Source organism: Rhodamnia argentea, chromosome 6, assembly GCF_020921035.1.
Source record: "Rhodamnia argentea isolate NSW1041297 chromosome 6, ASM2092103v1, whole genome shotgun sequence".
Classification (NCBI taxonomy): Eukaryota; Viridiplantae; Streptophyta; class Magnoliopsida; order Myrtales; family Myrtaceae; genus Rhodamnia; species Rhodamnia argentea.
Genome location: NC_063155.1, coordinates 20,458,353 through 20,477,584, shown reverse-complemented (window position 1 = coordinate 20,477,584; position 19,232 = coordinate 20,458,353). Strand labels below are relative to the sequence as shown.

The 19,232-nt window shown below is 39.5% G+C and overlaps 2 protein-coding genes across 6 annotated transcripts in view; both read right to left on the bottom strand.

The window, feature by feature from the left end:
* Positions 1-19,232, bottom strand: part of LOC125315459 (putative disease resistance protein At3g14460) — a 707,586-nt gene that overhangs the window by 54,094 nt on the left and 634,260 nt on the right. The window lies entirely within an intron of this gene.
* Positions 6,493-18,244, bottom strand: LOC115734256. 5 transcript variants are annotated; one of them, XM_048280543.1, is made up of 10 exons: positions 18,054-18,229; positions 17,610-17,799; positions 11,066-11,327; positions 10,796-10,970; positions 9,973-10,150; positions 9,790-9,873; positions 9,497-9,604; positions 7,658-7,927; positions 6,746-6,859; positions 6,493-6,699 (listed from the first exon to the last, which is right to left on the bottom strand). In XM_048280543.1, the coding sequence occupies exons 2-9, from the start codon at positions 17,775-17,777 to the stop codon at positions 6,761-6,763; spliced, it is 1,344 nt and encodes a 447-aa protein (XP_048136500.1). In that variant the 5' UTR covers positions 17,778-17,799; positions 18,054-18,229; the 3' UTR covers positions 6,493-6,699; positions 6,746-6,760. The 5 variants fall into 5 exon arrangements, with proteins under 5 accessions (XP_048136500.1, XP_048136501.1, XP_030520810.2 ...); XM_048280544.1 differs by lacking the exons at positions 17,610-17,799; positions 18,054-18,229 and adding exons at positions 11,685-11,718; positions 11,813-11,919 and having other exon boundaries at positions 6,493-6,859; positions 11,066-11,398; XM_030664950.2 differs by lacking the exons at positions 10,796-10,970; positions 11,066-11,327 and adding an exon at positions 17,204-17,378 and having other exon boundaries at positions 6,493-6,859; positions 17,474-17,799; positions 18,054-18,244.

Genomic DNA, 19,232 nt, shown 5'->3' with positions numbered 1-19,232 from the left:
GAACCAGAGTCACTTCACGCGAAAAATAATCGGTCTCTGCTTTCTCTGCGGCCTTGTCGAGAGCTTCCGTTGTCACGCGTCCCAAGCTCCTCTCAACGCAGCTACGATCAAAGAAGGAGAGACATGGGCAGTGCGAGAGCGAGGGCTGCCCCTCACCGGCGGCCGCGAAGTCGATCCTCGCCCGGGCAAAGCGAGATGAGCCCTCGCAGCCGTTCCCCTCATCGGCCGCCGCAATGCGGGCCCCCGCTTGGGCAGGGGGCTCGCCTCGCGCGATCCGGTGAGGGCTCCCCTCTCCGGCGGCTGCGAGGCAAGCCCTTGCTTGGGCAAAGCGAGGCTACCCTTGCCCGATCTGGTGATGGCTGCCCTCGCCGGCGGCCGCAAGGCAGACCCTTGGGTGTGGCGGGCAAGGCCGCCCAACCCATGGCCACCGTTGGTGCAAGGGGAAGAGGAAAGAAAAAATAGGAAAAAAAGAGAAGGAAAAAATCACAAAATGTAAAAAGACAAAAGTATCCCTATTGATGTCCTTCTTTGAAACAAAAAAGGCACTTGAGGCCCTTTTTTGAAACAAGTTCCACATTGAGCCCTTATTTGAGAAACCAAGTGCACTTGAGGCCCTTTTTTGACATTTTCCCAAATTCATTTGCACAGGGTAAAAATAGAGAGCGAGGACCATATAAATCCTAAGGTTGCAATTTGTACAAACTCATACAATTAAAGAGAAGATTACATTTTGAAGCAAGTCGCTAAAGGACACAAAAAGCGATAAGAGGTAGATCAAATTCATTTGCATTCTATTAGGGAGTCCGGTCTTGACTCTTCTGTGTGGTATTCGTTCTCGTTTGGCTCTTGAAACCTCATCCAGCAGCTGTTGGAACAGCTCACAAAATCCAACCACTTCACCTGCTTCATTGCCCCCAACCCTTTCTCGTGCCTCTATTGAAACAGAATGGTTTCATGTTCTTTCTTGTAATTCTTATATTCTCACAAGACAAACTCACACAATTACCATGATTTTCATTTACATTCTCACACACGCACGCGCGCGCACTGAGAAAGAGAGGCCAATTCAAGTGACCATATTTCCACAGGATAAGTGCTCCCACATCATCTTTATTGCATCTTTAAGCATATCAGAGATTGAATTGGTTCCCGGACTCTGTCCTTGAAAATTGCAGCAGCAGCAGCAGTAGTAAATAAAAGTGAAGATCTCAAAATATATTGACATCTTGTGTCCTTGTCAAGCATAGGGAGTAAGATGCAATTACACACAAAACCTCATACGAGATCTGATGATGAAGACGATGACAAGGAAGCCACCAGGTATGACAAACCCACATGTATACGTTGTTACAGGCAGCTCAATTTGTAAGAAAATACTCAAACTTTGCCTCAGAAGCAAGTCCCTCGACATAAATCATTTACAGTAAAAAAGAGTTAACCGTGTGTTGTATAAGATACAGTGAGTCCTTAAAAGCACATCATCCTCATGAAACAGTAAATTCAACACTCTGAATCAAATTGATACATCAAGGGGCAGAGTCGACTTTACAAATTCTAGGATTTGCAAAGGTGAAAGAATGCAACCCAATCTAACAGCTGATATACCTAAAATAAAATAAAAAAGTAAAAAAAGAATCACCTCATTTCCTTTGTTGAAAAGGAAATTCTAGTGAAAATAGATTCAAACTTAAAACTTGGCATGCACTTCACCAGGTTTCAGAAGCTACCGGAAATTCTATACCTAAGATAAGTAAATATGCATTGGAAGGCTTTCAAAAATCGGCTATGAATCCAGAAAGTACAGGATGCTTCAATTATTGATTCTAGTACTGAGCCGATGGTCAAACCTATGGCTGGAGCACATAAAGATAAAACCAATTCGCATTCACAAGCGAAGTCCACGCAAAAAACTAATTTTCTTATTTCGCAGGGGACAAAAGAACTTACATGCTATTCAGAAGTTATTCCATTCAACTTCAAGGAAATTTCTTCAGCAACTTCCCTATGGGAAGTCCTCAAACCACACAGATCAGCATGTCTCACCTTCAGCCTCACTAATGAATTCTTAAAAGTTGTAGACAATGTATGCCAACCCTGCTGTGTCTATCCCCAGAAGATGCCTTCACCAGAGGCCATGTTAAACCCCTCTTAACACTAGAATCTAAAACTGCAGAAGTAACCGAATCCCTAATGCAGTTCATTTCACTTTCCTGCGATATATGTGTTAGAATATTTTATTAATTCTGTATATATTCTAGAATTATTGTTGTTTATCCTCTAGGATTGTTTCCTCATAGATCGGGCTTCATAGTACCTATTTATTTTGGCATTGTACCTTATTGCAATACACAGCTCAATTTTCTAGATCTTTCTTCTCTATCAATATCGACCATTTGAAGTAAATTACAGGGAGTAACAATTATAATGGTATTGTGGCCGAAAAAAACAAAGGGCATAGTTCATTTACTATTGTCATCATCCAGTTATCATCTCACACTTTGTTTCATCAAATTCGGTCCCTAACTTGGTCTTCGATTGCAAATTCTGAACCAATTTCGTATTTGCAACCAAATGTAGACAAAATATCTTGACCAAGTGTTAAAATTTAATATACTAAATCAAGGCATCGACATGGATCAAGCTCCCAGAGAAATTATTCGGTTTGGTCCGTATGGATCGAATTGCCAAGGAAAGTATTCATCATATAGTTGCCATTTAGAAATGTGGTGTTCAAATTAATCATATCGCAAAACTTGAGTAGTTGCTTACTCCGAATAGATAACACACCCGCATCCTCCTTTCGAGGATTTGGTTCACATAGATCCAATTGGATCATTAATGTTAGAGTAATTAAATATTAAATCACGCCTTCATCTAACAGTTTAAGCTTTTAGAACCGTTAGCAATGGTTCCACGAAATCTCATATGATATTAAAACAAAAGGTCTTGAGTTCAAAACTTTTCAAGCCCCTATTTACCTCTCCAATGAAATATTTTCACCCATAGTACTAGGCAACAAGACCCGACTAAGCGTGAAAGGGAGTGTCAGAGTAATTAAATATTAAATCAAGCCGCTTTTTTCTGCCGCTCATAACACATCAACTTTGATGTTGATTTTCAGTATTCGGTTAGCAATTCCTATTAACATTTGAATAGAAATATGAAACTTACTTAGAAGTCCTATGACTGAATATTAATTTAGGGGCCAAATGACTCCGGAAATTTTTAGTACGAGGACCAAAATTGAATAATAACAAGAATAGTACAAATGTTTATTCCAAGGCACATCTGGTATATATAGGGTTCACTTCTTGGAATGATCTCCAATTCTCCTTATTGTATCTTCGAATCTCTACTTTCACTGAACTCACACTCTGTACACGCTATCTCTTCAACCAACACTCCATGAACTGGTGACGCTAAAACAAAAGATTTATGAAGTGCACAATGGAAGTAATGGGGATCGAGAGAGGGTGAGAGAGAGAGAGAGATGATTGTCCTTACAAGCGAGAGGGCCAGCGGCAACCGCAAGACTTAAATCTCGCAAAACAGGTTTTGGGCCCCTAGAGTATGCATGCTCAGCAAAGAAAACCATAGGTGAGAAAACTGCCATGAATCATGTTTGTATCAGAACTACTCGACCAAATGAAAGAGAGACCAAAAGTTAAAAGGCATTCGATGGCATCATAGGATCTTGACCCTACCTTTCTTCGGAGATTGCCAACTGCATATGTCAATATCACACAACCCTCGACGATGCCCATATGAAACTGCCGCTCGCTGTAGGCATATCAAGTATTATGAGGCACGGGAAGAATTAGAAGCATCTGAAGTGCTGCACCAACAGGAACGTCCACAGTTCCTGCATGAGCTTTTAACACAAAGTAACGTAAAATCAGGGTGTACAACATTTACGAACTACAGAAACTGAACAACCAGTTGTCGACCTAACTCCCTAATGTTCTCAGAAAGTCCAGGTTGCCCTCCAGCAATACCAGGGCATCTAGCTAGATTAAGAATTGAGAAAACATAATGTTGTCATATGTCCAGATGTAACCAGAGAGATTTTTTGCATGCTGTTGTTGACACCTAATTTTGTCGGTCCCGTTTGAATTTAATTTTAGTGAAAAAAAATCGGTTCGACCCGAGTGCCCATTGGCGAAACGCGGCCCCCGCGGGACGTCCAGCCCGACCTCGGGTCCATAGCTCTCGTTTCTTTTCTTTACAAGTTCAACTGGGCCTTTATTGAACACAAGCTGGGCCTCTTCTTTTTCTTCCTTTTTCACTTTAGGCTGTGGGCCCCAGCTCCCTTTCTCATTTTTCTGATGCGCAGCGAGAAGAAAAAAAACGAGAGTCGGGACGAGCGGTCTCTCCCCGGACTGTCTCCACGTCCACCGCCAACACCGACGGATACCATAGCTCTTTGCAGATGCCATGCCCGAGCTGCGCACACTGGTCCGTCCTTTTGCTCCTGAGCACTCAGCTGAGAGAATGGCTAGTTCCGTTCAGCGTCCGGCCGTTCGTCTCCATCCCGATCTCCCGCCGGCGACTCCCCGCCTCCGACCAGGTACGTTTGTTCTCCCTCGCCCTTGTTTTTGTTTGAGCCAGTAGACCAAGGCTCGTCGTCTTCGGCTCAAGCACTCCGGACTTCCTGCCGCTTGCTCTGGCGTCTCCGTTGGTTTGCCTGTAGCCTCGTCCAGCTGCGATGGAGGCCAGCTCAAGGAGACTTCGCTGGTTTTGGTCAGGCAGAGGCCATTGGAGGTAGCCGACGATCACAGCTGGTTCTGGAGGTGTTTCTCAGCTGGGTCAGAGGCGGCGACGTTGTCTCGTCCGACGTGGACTTGGGTGGCAGAGAGCTCCGGCGAGCTCGGGCTGACTCGGCGGGGAAGCTCATTTCAGGTCGCCTGGAGGTGATGTAGCGAGAAGAAGGAGAAGGAGGAGTCAGGCCGGGATGCGCACAGCTGGCCCAGGAGCAATGGGCTCCGAGCAGGTAGGTTAGGTTTGTTTTGTTTTTTTATTGGACCCGAATTAAAGTCTTCGGGGTTTTTAGTGTGGTTTGAGCCCAGTCCTAGCAGAGCCATGCCTGTTGGTCTAAAGGCCCTGGACCGTGGAGGCTCGTTGCTGATCGGGTCGGGTTGAGCGCCGACCCAGTTTTCTATGTTTTCATTTTTAAATAATAAAAAACATGAAAATTTTCAGAAAATCTAGAAAAATGGAAAAAAAAAAAATAGAACATAGGAAAATATCTCTGTCTGTCTATTTTGTCTAAATACGATTTTTATGTGCCCGATTTATGTCCGCTTTCCCTGTTTTATTCGCATAAGCTTAGCTAGATTTGGCATGTGAATATTTCAATGACTAAATCGGTTGGCGATGCATGTCCTGGCGGACAAATTAGTATGGTGTTTTAAGGCTTAATTCGAGATGTTCGATTTATCCTTTAACCCACCGAAATTTGCTAATCATCTGCTTTGAGTGAACGCATATTTTAAATGCTTGAAAGCATGTAAGTCGACACTCCAGTATGACGGTCAATGACGATACCCATGGATATGGCAACCCATTGAGGCTTGGTGATGACCGATCTCCATTTCGATCTTAGTTTTGTATACCTAATCATGTCTCAAGTTTGATATTCAGATTGTAATCAATTCTGATTGGCTTGCGCATTTACTTTCCAACTAGTTGGTAGCCGCATTAAATACTTGAGTGTTTAACTACAGCACTGCATTTTGATAAATTGTCCGCGAATCGCTTTCCTAGAGTTAGGAGAAGGGTTAGATAGGTAATTGCACGAAAATAACGAATAATCATTATACATAATCATCTGGCACTGGTTAGATACCCGATAGGCTTTGAATGATAAGTAGAATGTGTAATCACCTTAGGGTACGCTACCCGGTTAGGTACCAAAAGGGCACTAATTAGCTAATTAGCGTAAATAAATCTCCGAACCTAAATACTCTGATTGTGTATGAATCGAGATAATGCTTTCGTGTTTCGATTGGTTTCTAACCGATCCCAAGAAGCTAGTAGCAACTCCTAATGATGATTTAGGTTTATAACCATGAAAACAAAATCCAACATCCCACGAGGTAGCACTTGGAAAAGTCTACGCCTAGATTGATAGACAATACCTCTAAACCTATTGAACCCTCGCGGGAGGGAAAACGCAGGTCGTGACACGTCTTCTTCATAAGCAAGGTTCGTCCTTAATCCACACTTGTCCCCTACTTGATTGGCTAAAGTCATGTCCCACGTGCTGTCTGATTGTTCAACATGGGACATAGCGCTACGAGTATAACCATATTCCCTTGGTTAGGAACATAACTTTTAAAATTATCCGAGTTTTCAAGCCATTGAAACACCTAATGTGCATGATTAAGTTTACACTGATGTATCGGGGTGAAGATGATAAGGATGAAAACTTCACCACAAGTGGCTGATTCAATACACAGAGCATTTTCCACAGTACACAATACAGTACTATTGTTCTCTTGATCAGCATATGTCAAATCGAATTTTAAACATCACATTCACAGTATCAGAGCTGATGAAATATCTACTATGCATTTCCTAGAGGATACATAAAGCCAGAGCAAAATATCAAATTCATTTCCACAAGGCATAAAAAAGAATAACTCCCAAGTTTTGAGCCCTCGTGCACATTCTCAGTTAGGAATCCGTAGTTTCTCACAAGATAAACACACACCCTCCCTCCCTCCCCCCAACACACACACTGATCAACAGAGAGGCCGATTCAAATGACCGGAGTTCCACAAGATAAGAAGTGCTCCCACATCATCTTTACTGCATCTTTAAGCATATCAGAGACTGAATCAGTGCCCAGACTCTGTCCCTGAAGTGCCTGAAAATTGTGGTAGTAGTAGTAGTAGTGTCAACAAAATGAAAATCCAAAAACCATTGGATATTGACATCTTGTGTCCTTGTCAAGCATAGGGAATAAGATGCAATTAAACACAAAACCTGATACAACATCAAATGATGAAGATGATGACAAGGATGCCATCGAGTATGACAGACCCACATGTAGAGAGGTTGTTACAGGCAACTCAATTTGTAACAAATTACTCAGCCTTTGACTCACAAACAAATCCCTCGACATAAATTATTTAATGTAGAAAGAGCTAATTGTGTGTTGCATAAAACATAGTATTCCAATAAGAGCACATCATCCTCATGAAACAGTAAATCAGCACACTTAATCAAATTGAGATGTCAAGGAACAGAGTGGAATTTACAACTCTTAAATTTTGTATCAACAATGGTGAAATAATGCAACCCAATCTAACAGCTGAAATAGTTTACAGTTAAAAAAAAAAAAAGGAAAAACGAATCACCTCTTTACCTATCAAAAGATAAATTTGTCTTGATCAGGAAATTCTAGTGAAAATAGAAAATTCAAACTTAAAACATTGCATGCACTTTATCAGGTTTCAGAAGCTACCGGAAATTCTATGCATTTTGCATTGGAAGGCTTTCGCAAATTAGCTAAATTACAAGATGCTTCAACTGTAGATTTGTACTAAGCCAATGGTCAGACCTATGGCTGGAGCACATGGAACCAATTCGTATTCACAAGCACAATACGCGCAAAAAAACTAAATTTATCATAACAGGGGACAAAAGAACTTACATTCAATTCAGAAGTTATTCCATTCAACTTCAGGGTAACTTCTTCAGTAACTTGCCCCTGGTTGTACCTAAAATCATGCCGATTGGCATGCTTCACCTTCAACCTCATGGATGAATTGTTATAAGACGTTGAGACTGTATGCCAAGCCCCAATGACCCTGTATCTATCCCCAGAAAATCCCTTCCTCAGAGGCCATCTTAAACCCCCCTTTGCAGTAGAATCTAAAACTGCAGAAGTAATCAAATCCCCAATGCTGTTCTTTTCAGTTTCCTGCGACACATGAACAATTTGAAGTAAATTAAAGGGAGTAACAATTATGATGGATATGTGGCAAAAAAGTTGATTGCCCAGGCAATTAAAGTTAAAGTCGAACAAAATTGTCTCAAGCATAATTTGTCAGGAAATTAGGCTGTGAACAAAAATTTTGAGAATGCAACCATTGGCCCTTTCGATTCTTTTTTACATACCGATTTCTCTCAGTATACATCACTTTACTTGCTTTCTTATGCCGTAACATGAACTGGCCCAGGAAAAGCAATTTGCTTTCCCTGAAGTATTTCATTGCTTACTACGCCCTTCCTCATCTTTGGTGCCTAGGTATCCACAAGCGGAAGTGGGGGGAAGAAATGACAAGAAGATATTGGAATATCAATTTGGGGAGTTTTGGTGTAGCAGCTATATTTCGCTTCATCCTTTTTTTTCCAAGTGTTTCATTATTGGACATTGAACTTCATGTGATGGGAGTTGCCGGTCATTCCTTGCAACTTATCCACCAAGCTATATTGCACCCATATTCGATAGGTAGGACTTGAGACGAAGAAATGATTACTGCAATAAGAGCTACGGTCTGTCTGGATTGGGTCTTACATTCCACTTTTTACTTGATCAAAATTTAGCTGATCACACGGTTGAACTTTTTTCAAATTCAAAAGATCTGAAACTTTCACAAAATTCAAATGTAGATAGATTCACACATAATATTGTAGGCAGTTTTCAACGCTACCTCAACTTTATTGTTTTCACTATATTTGTAATAGGAGCAGCTCTCTTTCAACCTCTTTTTTCGCCAAATTCCCTTCATAGATGCTATAGATTCTGCAAGCTACTCCCCTTTCACAGTTATATCATAGAATAAACAGATTAGAAAGACATAAATTTCGGAGCAGTTAAAAAATACTATGATGGCTCCGTTGCTTTTTATATATTTATCTCATCTGTGATTCAGCAATCCCAAAGTTTTTTTTTTTTGGTACTCTTTCATAACAAAAACATAAATATTGGCTAGATTGATTGATCGAATATGCACTTTATGGGATACGATGAATACGAAGCCTCACTAAATTCCCTCTTCGATACTAAGAACAGGTTTTAGATCCATACACCTGCAGCACCCCAATGGGAGTTCCACTTCCCAAGGACAAGGAGCCTACCCTCCCGATGGACAGGGATGGGGACACTTCTGATCAATCTTTACGTATGGCCATGGGAGTACCTCATAGACTCAGGTATGCACTTGCTCCTATGAATAAGGACTTCACACGGGTGGATTTGGACAATTTCAAAAGAAGTGTTGGCCCAATTACCTTCTGTTGAAGAGCTTGGAGTGCCACGTATGATTGGAAAACTGGGTAGCTCAGTTGAAGGAGGACACAAAAGGTGGATTTTCCCCGTTGGAGACTAGATCAATAAGCGGTTTCATAATTTTTTAAAATTTGAATAATATTTTGAACCTTGGTGGGAAAGTATTAAAAATACTTTTTGGTTTTTCTTAAGTTAAAACAAACAATCCTAAGTAAGTGCCTCCAACAAAGTGAAGTTTCACATGGGTCTTAAACTTACGCTAATAGCCACAAAGAGTCTCTTCGCGCGTAACATCAACCTCACATCCAGATCCTTATTGAGGCATGAAACATCAACAACCATGTGTCGCGTCTGGCCTAATTCGACCTACAACCAAAATTTTCAGTTGTCAATGCCCTCATAAACAATGACAAAAACCCGATCATTTAGGAAAAGGTATAGTAGATATACAACTCCACACGATTAGCATTATGTATAAATTTTTTAGCATGAAACAAGTAGGGTAATATTTAGTATAAGCTATCATTATGTGGTGGGAAGCAGGAATTTGCCTTATAGAGTTCAAGTCGCTGCTCTGCCTTGATGACATTACATTTGCAGCAGATAGTCACACCTGGCCTGGAATTATCACAAAACTGCACCACAGAAAGATGGATGCAACTGACCAATCAAAATTATGGAAATGCATATGAAACGCAAAAAGGTAAAAAAGTGGAAACTAGAGACTTAAGCACCTTGACATGATATATATCCTTCTCATCTTCAAAACTAAGGCCAATCTCTGGGATGACTTTATGAGTCACATTTTCCATATAAAAGGAAGGAAGATTTGAGTAAAATGTTTTTTTCATCCGTTTCAATGAGGCCTCTGTGACCATAGCCCCACAAGTTTCAACTGGAAATGAAGGACTCCTGCACCCAAAAATTATGTTAAGCTTATGTTCTATCTAGTCATCCAAATATCCAAAACTACACTCGAAATGACTATTATCCCCAAATATGCAAAAAAATTATGCCTCAATTAGCAGCAAAGCCTAGCTTGAGCGATATTTGCAACGTGGAGCGTGATTTTAAAGAGATACAATAAGCAAGTTGCTCTGAAGTATGTATGAGAAATTTGCATGGTCACGCAGCAGAATATTGGGATTCTCAAATACTTAAACCGCATTACTATGGGCATCTCTGGATAGATCTTTGCTTTTTTCTGTTTGTATAATCTAAATATTGCAATATATGCACCTTGACTATCCTTTTTAATTCCCAAACACTTCAAACTTGCGCTAATATGCAAATATTGACACGAACATCCACGTGTATATTTTTCATAATCTTTCCAAATTATTTTGGCGGAAAAACAAGATAGTACTCTTTACTTAAATTTAACTCCAAACAAACAAGCCCTTGATAAACTTCCTTTGTGTATGCAAAGCATTGCCAAATGCTGAACTCTCTGAACCACGGTTAGGTCCACAGAGGCCTCAACCAATGAAACAGAGTTAAATGTTACATAAAGCAGCAGTAGCTAACTATTCACCGAAATTAATTCAAGCAGCTTACCCATGAAAAAGAATTTTCCCGAATCTAGCAACTACTGTTGGTTTTGTTTCTCCCATGCTCTGATCCTTAATCTCACTCCTCAAAACTTCAAAGGAACGAACCAAATCTGGCATCACAGTTTCGGCTATACGCACCCAAGGTTTCTTCCGATGGTCCCGACCCATTTCATCATATTCTGAGAAGCCAAGAATTCCATTAAAGTCAACATGAATCCATAACTCAAGATATCTAGAGAACATGGGATCTCATTATCAAAGCAACTTCACTTACCATTAGCTACACAACTTTTGGCTAAGGCTAGCTGTTTCTCTCCCGGTAGCCATTTAATGGCCTCAACAGAGACCGTCTTGAGAAAGCGGCTAGAAGGAAGATAATCTCCATCATCATCCAAACCAACAGCCAACCATCTAGATACTGCCGTGTCTGCATACTCGATTCTCCCACTCTGATGGGAAATAGGATTGGGCAGCCTCGAGATAAGAGGTTTCTTTACCCGCCACTCGAACAATGCCGGAACACGGGACGGGCCACCCCTCTCCCTCGAATGTTGCTTATGCCGAGGAACGTATGCCATGCTAGTTACAGCAACCCCAAAACTTAAAACTGCAGTCAAGGAAAAAAAAATTAAAAAACCATGCCCACAATTTCTCTTAGGAAGCAGAAGAGAATAACACTGGCAGATGAGTGTTGATCACCTTTAAACCCACAGACTAAGAACTGCACTAAAAGAATAGCCTCATCCCATTCATGACACACAGCTACAAAAGCAGAGTTTCCAGAAGAAAACAACTCAGAAGCATTCTCTCGTACAATACAGAGCACAACAAAACCAAACGAAACGAGAGCAATTTCGAAAGTTACACATGTACGAGCGCATCGACAGGCGTACCAGAGAGGGTTCAGTCACTTGAGCATTGTTCTTCGCTCCTTTCACGAGACAGGTTGGATTGGGCATGATCGATGGTTTATAATACAGAATTAGAGAAGCTGAACATCAGTGCGCTTCGCTTCGTCTTCTCTCTCGTGGAAGACGACTCGCTTCGCCATCAAGGAGAGAGAGAATTTTAGCGAGTCGAAGGAGAGGAACTTCCCGAGGAAGGAACTACTTTTTTTTGGGAAACCAGCCAGAGAGAGTGAGAATTGAACTGTTGTTTTTAGTTAAAAAATGAAAAAGAAAAATTACATTTTTGCGGGAAAGGGAAAAAAAGAAATTCGACTCAGAAAAATTAACGATTTAGAAAAATCCTGATTGTCATCGTTTATATTAATTTGCGAAAATGAGTTACCGAAATATATTCTCATTATTAATTAAGATGATTAGTCATAAATTATTGTTAATGAGAATTATTTTTATAGACTCGTTACATTAAGCAGCAAAAATGATTAAATGCGGGAATTTTTTTTTTCCAAATTGCCGATCCTTTACGAAAGAAATGATGGGAAAGGCTTTGCGATCTTCTCTCTATAACCCCTTATATGAATCAAATATAAATTATAATTGAGGGAAATAAAAATAATAGAAATTTCAATTCCGTCGATTCGTTTGATTTAATCTTGAATAGAAATGAGGTTGAAAAAAATGAGACATTCTTGTATTATTTACATGAGAAAACAAAGGAGTGATAAGATTGGGAAAAAGAAGAAGGGAAAAGTGAAAAAGAATAGTTCATGTACGATGTACCACTGCCGTTATTCAATTATTACCTCATCCCTTATTTGGAAAAAATTACCAAAAAAAAATTAAACCTATTTTACAAATGATAATTCGTTCTTATACCCTTTTAATTCGGTCAACCTAATCCTAATGCCAATGTTGCTTTTCCAATCAATTTCAGCATAAAGTTGTTAATGTGGATATCAGTCGTTCTGTATGTACAATTTTCGCAACCCTTTAATAACTATTTTGAATTCTTTTTCTTTTTTCTCTTTTTTTCCTTTTCTTTTCTTTCATTTTTTTTTTATTTTCCTCCACCCACGATGGCAGGCTGGACAAGGTCATCGGCCCAGTGTAAAAAAAAGGTCAAAAACAAATAAAAAAACTTTAAAAAATAAATAAATTGTTAAATTCAGTCAACGTCCACACGAGCGATTTTCAATCGAAATTGACCGGAGCGACTATATTAGCAAATTATCAAAATATTTAAGAATAAACTGACACAACCGAAATGTTTATGACTAAATTATACGGGGGCCAATAAGTTTAAGACTTTCTTTATAATTTTCCCTAACTTTGTTTTGTCAGATTTAGTCCCCAAATTAGTCTTCGATTGCAATTTCTGGACCAATTTGACGTAGACAAAAATCTTGACCAAGTAATTGAATTTACTACACTTAATCAATAAGGAATAAGCAATAAAAAAAAAATAGAATGATCAGCTAAGATGAGAGCTAATGATTCGCTCTACTCGACGAGGATCAAGCTACCAAAGAAAGTATTCAAATGGCCACCATTTAGGATTGCAGTACTTCCAACTACTCGATAGAAGCTTACTCCTAAATAGTTACAACCGCTTCCTCCATTTGGGGATTTGGCCCACATAGATCTGATCGGATCATTACAACTCTTAAGTTTAGATCATCGCCTTTTTGCACCGCTCGTAAGCCGGCGACACCGATGTCCATTTCCGGTACTCAGCACTTTCTGTCAAACATATGAACCTCTACCTTTTACTGAACTCACACTCTGCATTCTATCTCTTTAACCAACTTGCACTCCATGAGCTAGTGACAGTAAAACAAAAGATTTGTGAAGTGCACGACAGAAGTCATGCAGATTGAGAGAGAGAGTTGGGGGGGTCTACTTATAAGCAAGAGGTTTGCAAGCGGCGGGCATGACTTAAACCATGCGAAACAGGTTACAGGCCGCGGGAGTATGCATGCTCAGCAACGGAAACCATAGGTGAGAAAACTGCAGGAAAAGATGCCATCAATCAAGTTCGTATTAAAATTACTCTGAGGAACATCATAGCATCTGGACCATACCTTTCCCCGGATATTGCTGACTGCATATGTCAATTTCCCACAACCTTAGACCATGCTTATATGAAACTGCAACTCGCTTTTGGCGCATCAAGTCCATACGAAGCAACGGAAAGAAGCAGAAACATCTGAAGATACACATAATTGTCCATTCGTAAGATGCAGCAGCTCACCAAATCACTATAATTAAAAAGATCTCATTTTTAAGCAAATTGCTAGAGGACACATGAAGCCAGAGCGAGAAAAGAGAATGAAGCCCATGTCTTTGAGCCCTTACATACATTCTCAGTTAGGAATTCGTACATTCTCACTAGACAAGCTCACACAATCACCATGAAATTCATTTACATTCTTGCTCTCAATCCACACTGAGAAAGAGAGGCTTATTTATTTTTATTTTTATTTTTGGTCAAAAGAGAGGCTAATTCAATAGATAAGAAGCGCTCCCACATCATCTTTACGGCATCTTTAAGCATACCAGAGACTAAATCAGTTCCCAGACTCCGTCCCTGAAAATTGTAATAGTAGTAGCAGTAGTTAGGGAGTAAGATGCAATTAAACACAAAACCTAATACGAGATCTGATGATGAAGATGATGACAAGGAGGCCACTGGCTATGACAAACCAACATGCATAGGTTGTTACAGGCGGCTAAATTTGTAAGAAAAATACTCAGCCTTTGCCTCAGAAACAAATCCCTTGGCATAAATTGTTTAATGTAAAAAGAGTTAATTGCCTGTTGTATAGTGTTTCATCAAGAGCACGTCATCCTCATGAGACAGTAAATTCAACACACTGAATCAAATTGATACCTCGAGGGGCAGAGTTGAATTTACAACTTCTCTTGCGTCAACAAAGGTCAAACAATGCAAACCCAATCAAACAGCTGAAATACTTAAACAGTAGAAATAACAAGAAAGACGAATCCCCTCTATACCTATCAAAAGATGACTTTGCATTGAAAAGGAAGTTCTTAGTGAAATTAAAAGGAATTTAAACTTAGAACTTCGCATGCACTTTAACTGGCTTCAGAAGCTACCGGAAATTCTTTGCCTAAAGTAAGTTGATATCCATTGGAAGGCTTTCACAAATTGGCTACTTATCCAGAAATGACAGAATGCCTCAATAGTCAATTATGGTATTGAACTGATGGTCAGACATATGGCTGGAGCACATGGAACCAGTTCACATTCACAAGCAAAGTACACACAAAAAAGCTATATTTATCTCAACAGGGGACAAAAAAACTTACATGCAATTCAGAAGCTATGCCGTTCAACTTCATGACAATTTCTTCAGTAACTTCCCCATGGCAAATACTGAAATCAAACCGATCAGCATGTCTCACCTTCAGCCTTGTGGATGAACTCTTATAAGTTTTAGAAATAGTATGCCAAACTCCAACGACGCTGTATCTATCTCCAGAAGATTCCCTTCCCAGAGGCCATCTTAAACCCCCCTTAACACTAGAATCTATAACTGCAGAAGTGACCAAATCCTTAATGCTGTTCTTTTCCTTTTTCTGCAAACATGAACAACTTGAAGTAAATTGAAAGGAGTAACACTTATGATTGCAATGTGCCAAAGAATTTAATTACCCACAAAGAAATAAAGTTAAGGTCAAAAATTGTCTCAAGCATAATTATTCAGTAAATTGGGCTGTGGACGAAAATTTTGAGAATTGCCCTTACAATTCTCTTTTACATACTGATTTCTCAGTATAGGCACTTTTTTCGCTTTCCTATGCTGAAATAGAATCTGGCAAAAGAAAAGTCTCCAGGAAAAGCAATTAACCATGTTACATAACACAGAACATGGGTGACAGTCATTCCTTGCAAATTATCCACCAAACTAGTGTCAAAAGGTTGGACTCGATGACGAAAAATTTACTGCAGTAAGAGCTACGGTCTGACTGAATTGACTCTTACATTTTACTTTTTACTTAATTAAAATTTGGTTATTCTCATGCTGTAACTCTTTTCGGATCCAACACACTTGAAACTTTCACAAAATTCAAATGTCGACATATAGATTCACATAATTTTCATGATTTTTGAAATGTAAATAATATATTAAATTTTTCCGGGAAAGTAAAACAAGAAAAAGAACTTTTTTTTTAGTTATGCTAAACCAAATAGGCCCTAGTAAATGCCTCCAACAAAGTCTAGGTTCACATGGATGTTAGCTTCAATTACTTACGCTAATAGCCGTCAAGATTCTCTTGGTGCATAACATCAACCTCATGTCCAAATCCTTATTGAGGCATGAAACATCAACTACCATGTGCCGCACCTGGTTTAATTCGACCTACCACCAAAATTTGCAGTTGTCAATGCCTCTATAAACAACGACAAAACCCAACCATTTAGGAAAAGGTATAGTATATATATGACTCAATACAATTAGCGTGAAGTCATTGTTATGTAAGATGAAATAATGCCTTAAAGAAGGAAACAAGTAGGGTAATATTTAGCATAAGCACTCATTATTAAGAGAAGCAGGAATTTGCCTTATAGAGTTCGAGTCTCTGCTCTGCCTTAGAAACACTACATTTGCAGGAGATGGTCGAATCCGGCCTGGACTTATCGGATAACTACACCGCAGAGAGGATGCAATTGACCAGTCAAACTTATGGACATGCATGACAAAAAAAAAATAAAAAAGCAGAAACTAGAGACATAAGCACCTTGACATGATATATATCCTTTTCATCTGCAAAACTAAGGCCAATCCCTGGGATGATTCTAAGAGTCACATGTTCCACAAAACAGGCAGGAAGATTTGTGTAAAATACTCTTTTCAACAGTTTCAAAGTGGTCTCTGAAACCATATCTCCACAAGTTTCCACCGGAACTGAAGGACTCCTACACCAAAAAATAATGTTAAGCTTATGTGTCTATCCTGTCATCCCAATATCATCAAGTACACACAAAATAATCATTATAAGGAGTTCAACCTAAAAACTATGCAAAGTAACTATGCTTTATTAGTAGCAAAGCCTAGGTTGAGCAGGTATTTGCAATGGGGAGCCCGATTTTAAGCAGACACAATGAGCAAGATGCTCTGAAGTTTGAGAAATATTGATGATCACACAACAGAATGTTGAGACTCTCAAAAATTTACATTGCCTGACCAAGAGCATGTCCGGATAGACTTCTACTTTTTGCTTTTCGTATAATCAAAATATTGCAACACATGCAATATTTTGAATTTTAATGGGAAAGCAAAAAAGTACTTCGTCCTGGAATTTAGTTCTATACAAGCAAAGCACTCAATTAATTTCCTTTGTGTATGCAAAGCATTGCCAAATGCTGAACTGTGTCCTAACCAAGTTTAGGTTCACGTGGACCTCAGTTAATGAAACACGGTCAAGTGTTACATAAAGAAGCAGTAGCCAATGATTCGCCGAAATTAATTCATGCAACTTACCCACGAAAAAGATTTTTCCCAAATCTAGCAACCAGCATCGGTTTTATTAGTTCGAAGCTCGGGCCGTTAATCTCACTCCTCACAACTTCGAATGAAGAAACTAAATCTTGCATCACAGTTTCCGCTATATGTTCCCAAGGTTTCTTCCTGTGGTCCTGACCCGATTCATCTTCCTCTGAGAAGCCAAGAATGCCATTAAAGTCAACATGAATCCACATCTTAAGATATATAGAGCGCATAGGATCACATTTTAAAGGAACAATCACTTACCATTAACCATACAACTTTTGCCTAAGGCCAGCAGTTTCTCCCCTGATCTCCGTTCAACAGCTTTAACCGAGACCGGCATGAGAAAGACGCCAGAAGGAAGGTGATCTCCATCAGCGTCCAAACCAACAGCCAACCATCTATATGTCGCCGTGTTTGCATAGACGATATTCCCACTCTGATGAGCATTAGTTTTAGGCGACCTAAAGTTTAAGCCTTTCTTGAACTCTCGCGAAAGTGACACGGGAACGGGGGACGGGCCAGCACTCTCCTTCGAATGTCGCTTATGCCGAGGAACGTAGGCCATGATAGTTACAGCAAACCCGAAACTGAAAACGGCAGTCAAGAAAAAAAACATGCCCACAATTTCTCTTAAGAAACTTTAGAGAATAACAATGGCAGGTGAGTGTTGATCGCCCTAAACCCACAGACCAAGAACTGGACTAAAAGAACCGCCTTAACCAATTTAATTTTTCGTTTCAGATGATATCACTCACAGGCATTCTCTCATCTAATACAAGGGCACAACAAAACTCAACGACAGCAATTTCGAAGGTTCCCATGTACGAGCCGACAGACGTACCAGAGAGTGTTCAATCACTTGAGCACTGTTCTTCGCTCCTTTCCCGACACAGGTTGGGTTGGCCATGACCGACGGTTTATATAGAATAAAGAAGCTGAACATCGCTTCGTCTTCTCTCTCGTGGAAGCAATTTGCTTCGCCAGCAAGCGGTGCAAAATATGAGTGAGTGGACCCCATTGAAGGAACATGTTGAAGGACCTTCCGGAGGAAGGAAAAGCTTTTGCGAAGAGAGAGAGATGACCGTTTATGAGCGACAAAAGAAAAGAAAAACTAAATTTTTTGAGAAGGGAAAAAGAAATTCAACTTTATCCATTTTGCGAAAAATCAACAATTCGAAAAAACTCTAACCTCCATCATTTATATTATGCACGAAAACGAGTGATATGATGGGAATATATTCAAATTATCAGTAAAGATGGCTATTCATAGATTGGTGTTAATAATAAAATTATTTTTATTGACTCATTAAATTAAATGACAAAAAACGATTACAAACATGAGAATTAATTTGCAATTTGCTGATTCTTCACCAAACAAACATCTTAATGGTTTCGTAATTTTCTCTTGAAATTTTCTCCCCTCCCCTTCCTCTATATGAACCACATATAATAATAATTGGCGGAATGAAAGACAAAGAAAATTATAATTTCATTGATCTATTTGATTGTTCATTGAAAAACAAAATTCAAAAAAGAGTTTGAAGTGTATTCATTTTCTCAAATAAGAGCCTAAAGCGGACATTGTTTTCAATAAGGATCTCAAATGCCATCATTTTCTTAAATAAGAGTCTAAAATAGATATTATTTCAAACAAGTGCATTAAGTGGTCATTTCAGTCTAAAAAAAGAACTTGATTTTTCATCCTTCATTTTTTTCTTTTGTTCCTTTTTCTATTTTTAAAAATTAAAAGGCTCAAAGTTAACCAAAAAAAACAAGAAGTACAAGCCCTCTTGCCTTGGCCGCCGCTCTGCCGACCAAAAGAGAGAGCAACCTACCCTAGCCCGGACCTAAAAGAGGGTTGCGGCCTTTCCCAATTTTGGCCCTCGCCTTTGGTCTAATACTCTAAAATATCTCCAACTTTAGCTCTTGCCCCAATTCTACCTTTTATCTCATAAACAAACGTCTAATTTTATATGCAGTCTCAATTCTATCTTAGACTCTTTTTTATCCCATAAAAAAT

Excerpts from the sequence above, each read along its gene's own strand:
- LOC115734256 (XM_048280543.1), bottom strand. The coding sequence starts at position 17,777 with ATGGCCTACGTTCCTCGGCATAAGCGACATTCGAAGGAGAGTGCTGGC. Across the intron at positions 9,605-9,789 it reads AGCGACTTGAACTCTATAAG|GTCGAATTAGGCCAGACGCG; the intron begins GCAAATTCCTGC and ends TTTTGGTTGTAG. Across the intron at positions 6,860-7,657 it reads GAATAACTTCTGAATTGAAT|GGACAGAGTCTGGGCACTGA; the intron begins GTAAGTTCTTTT and ends CAGGCACTTCAG.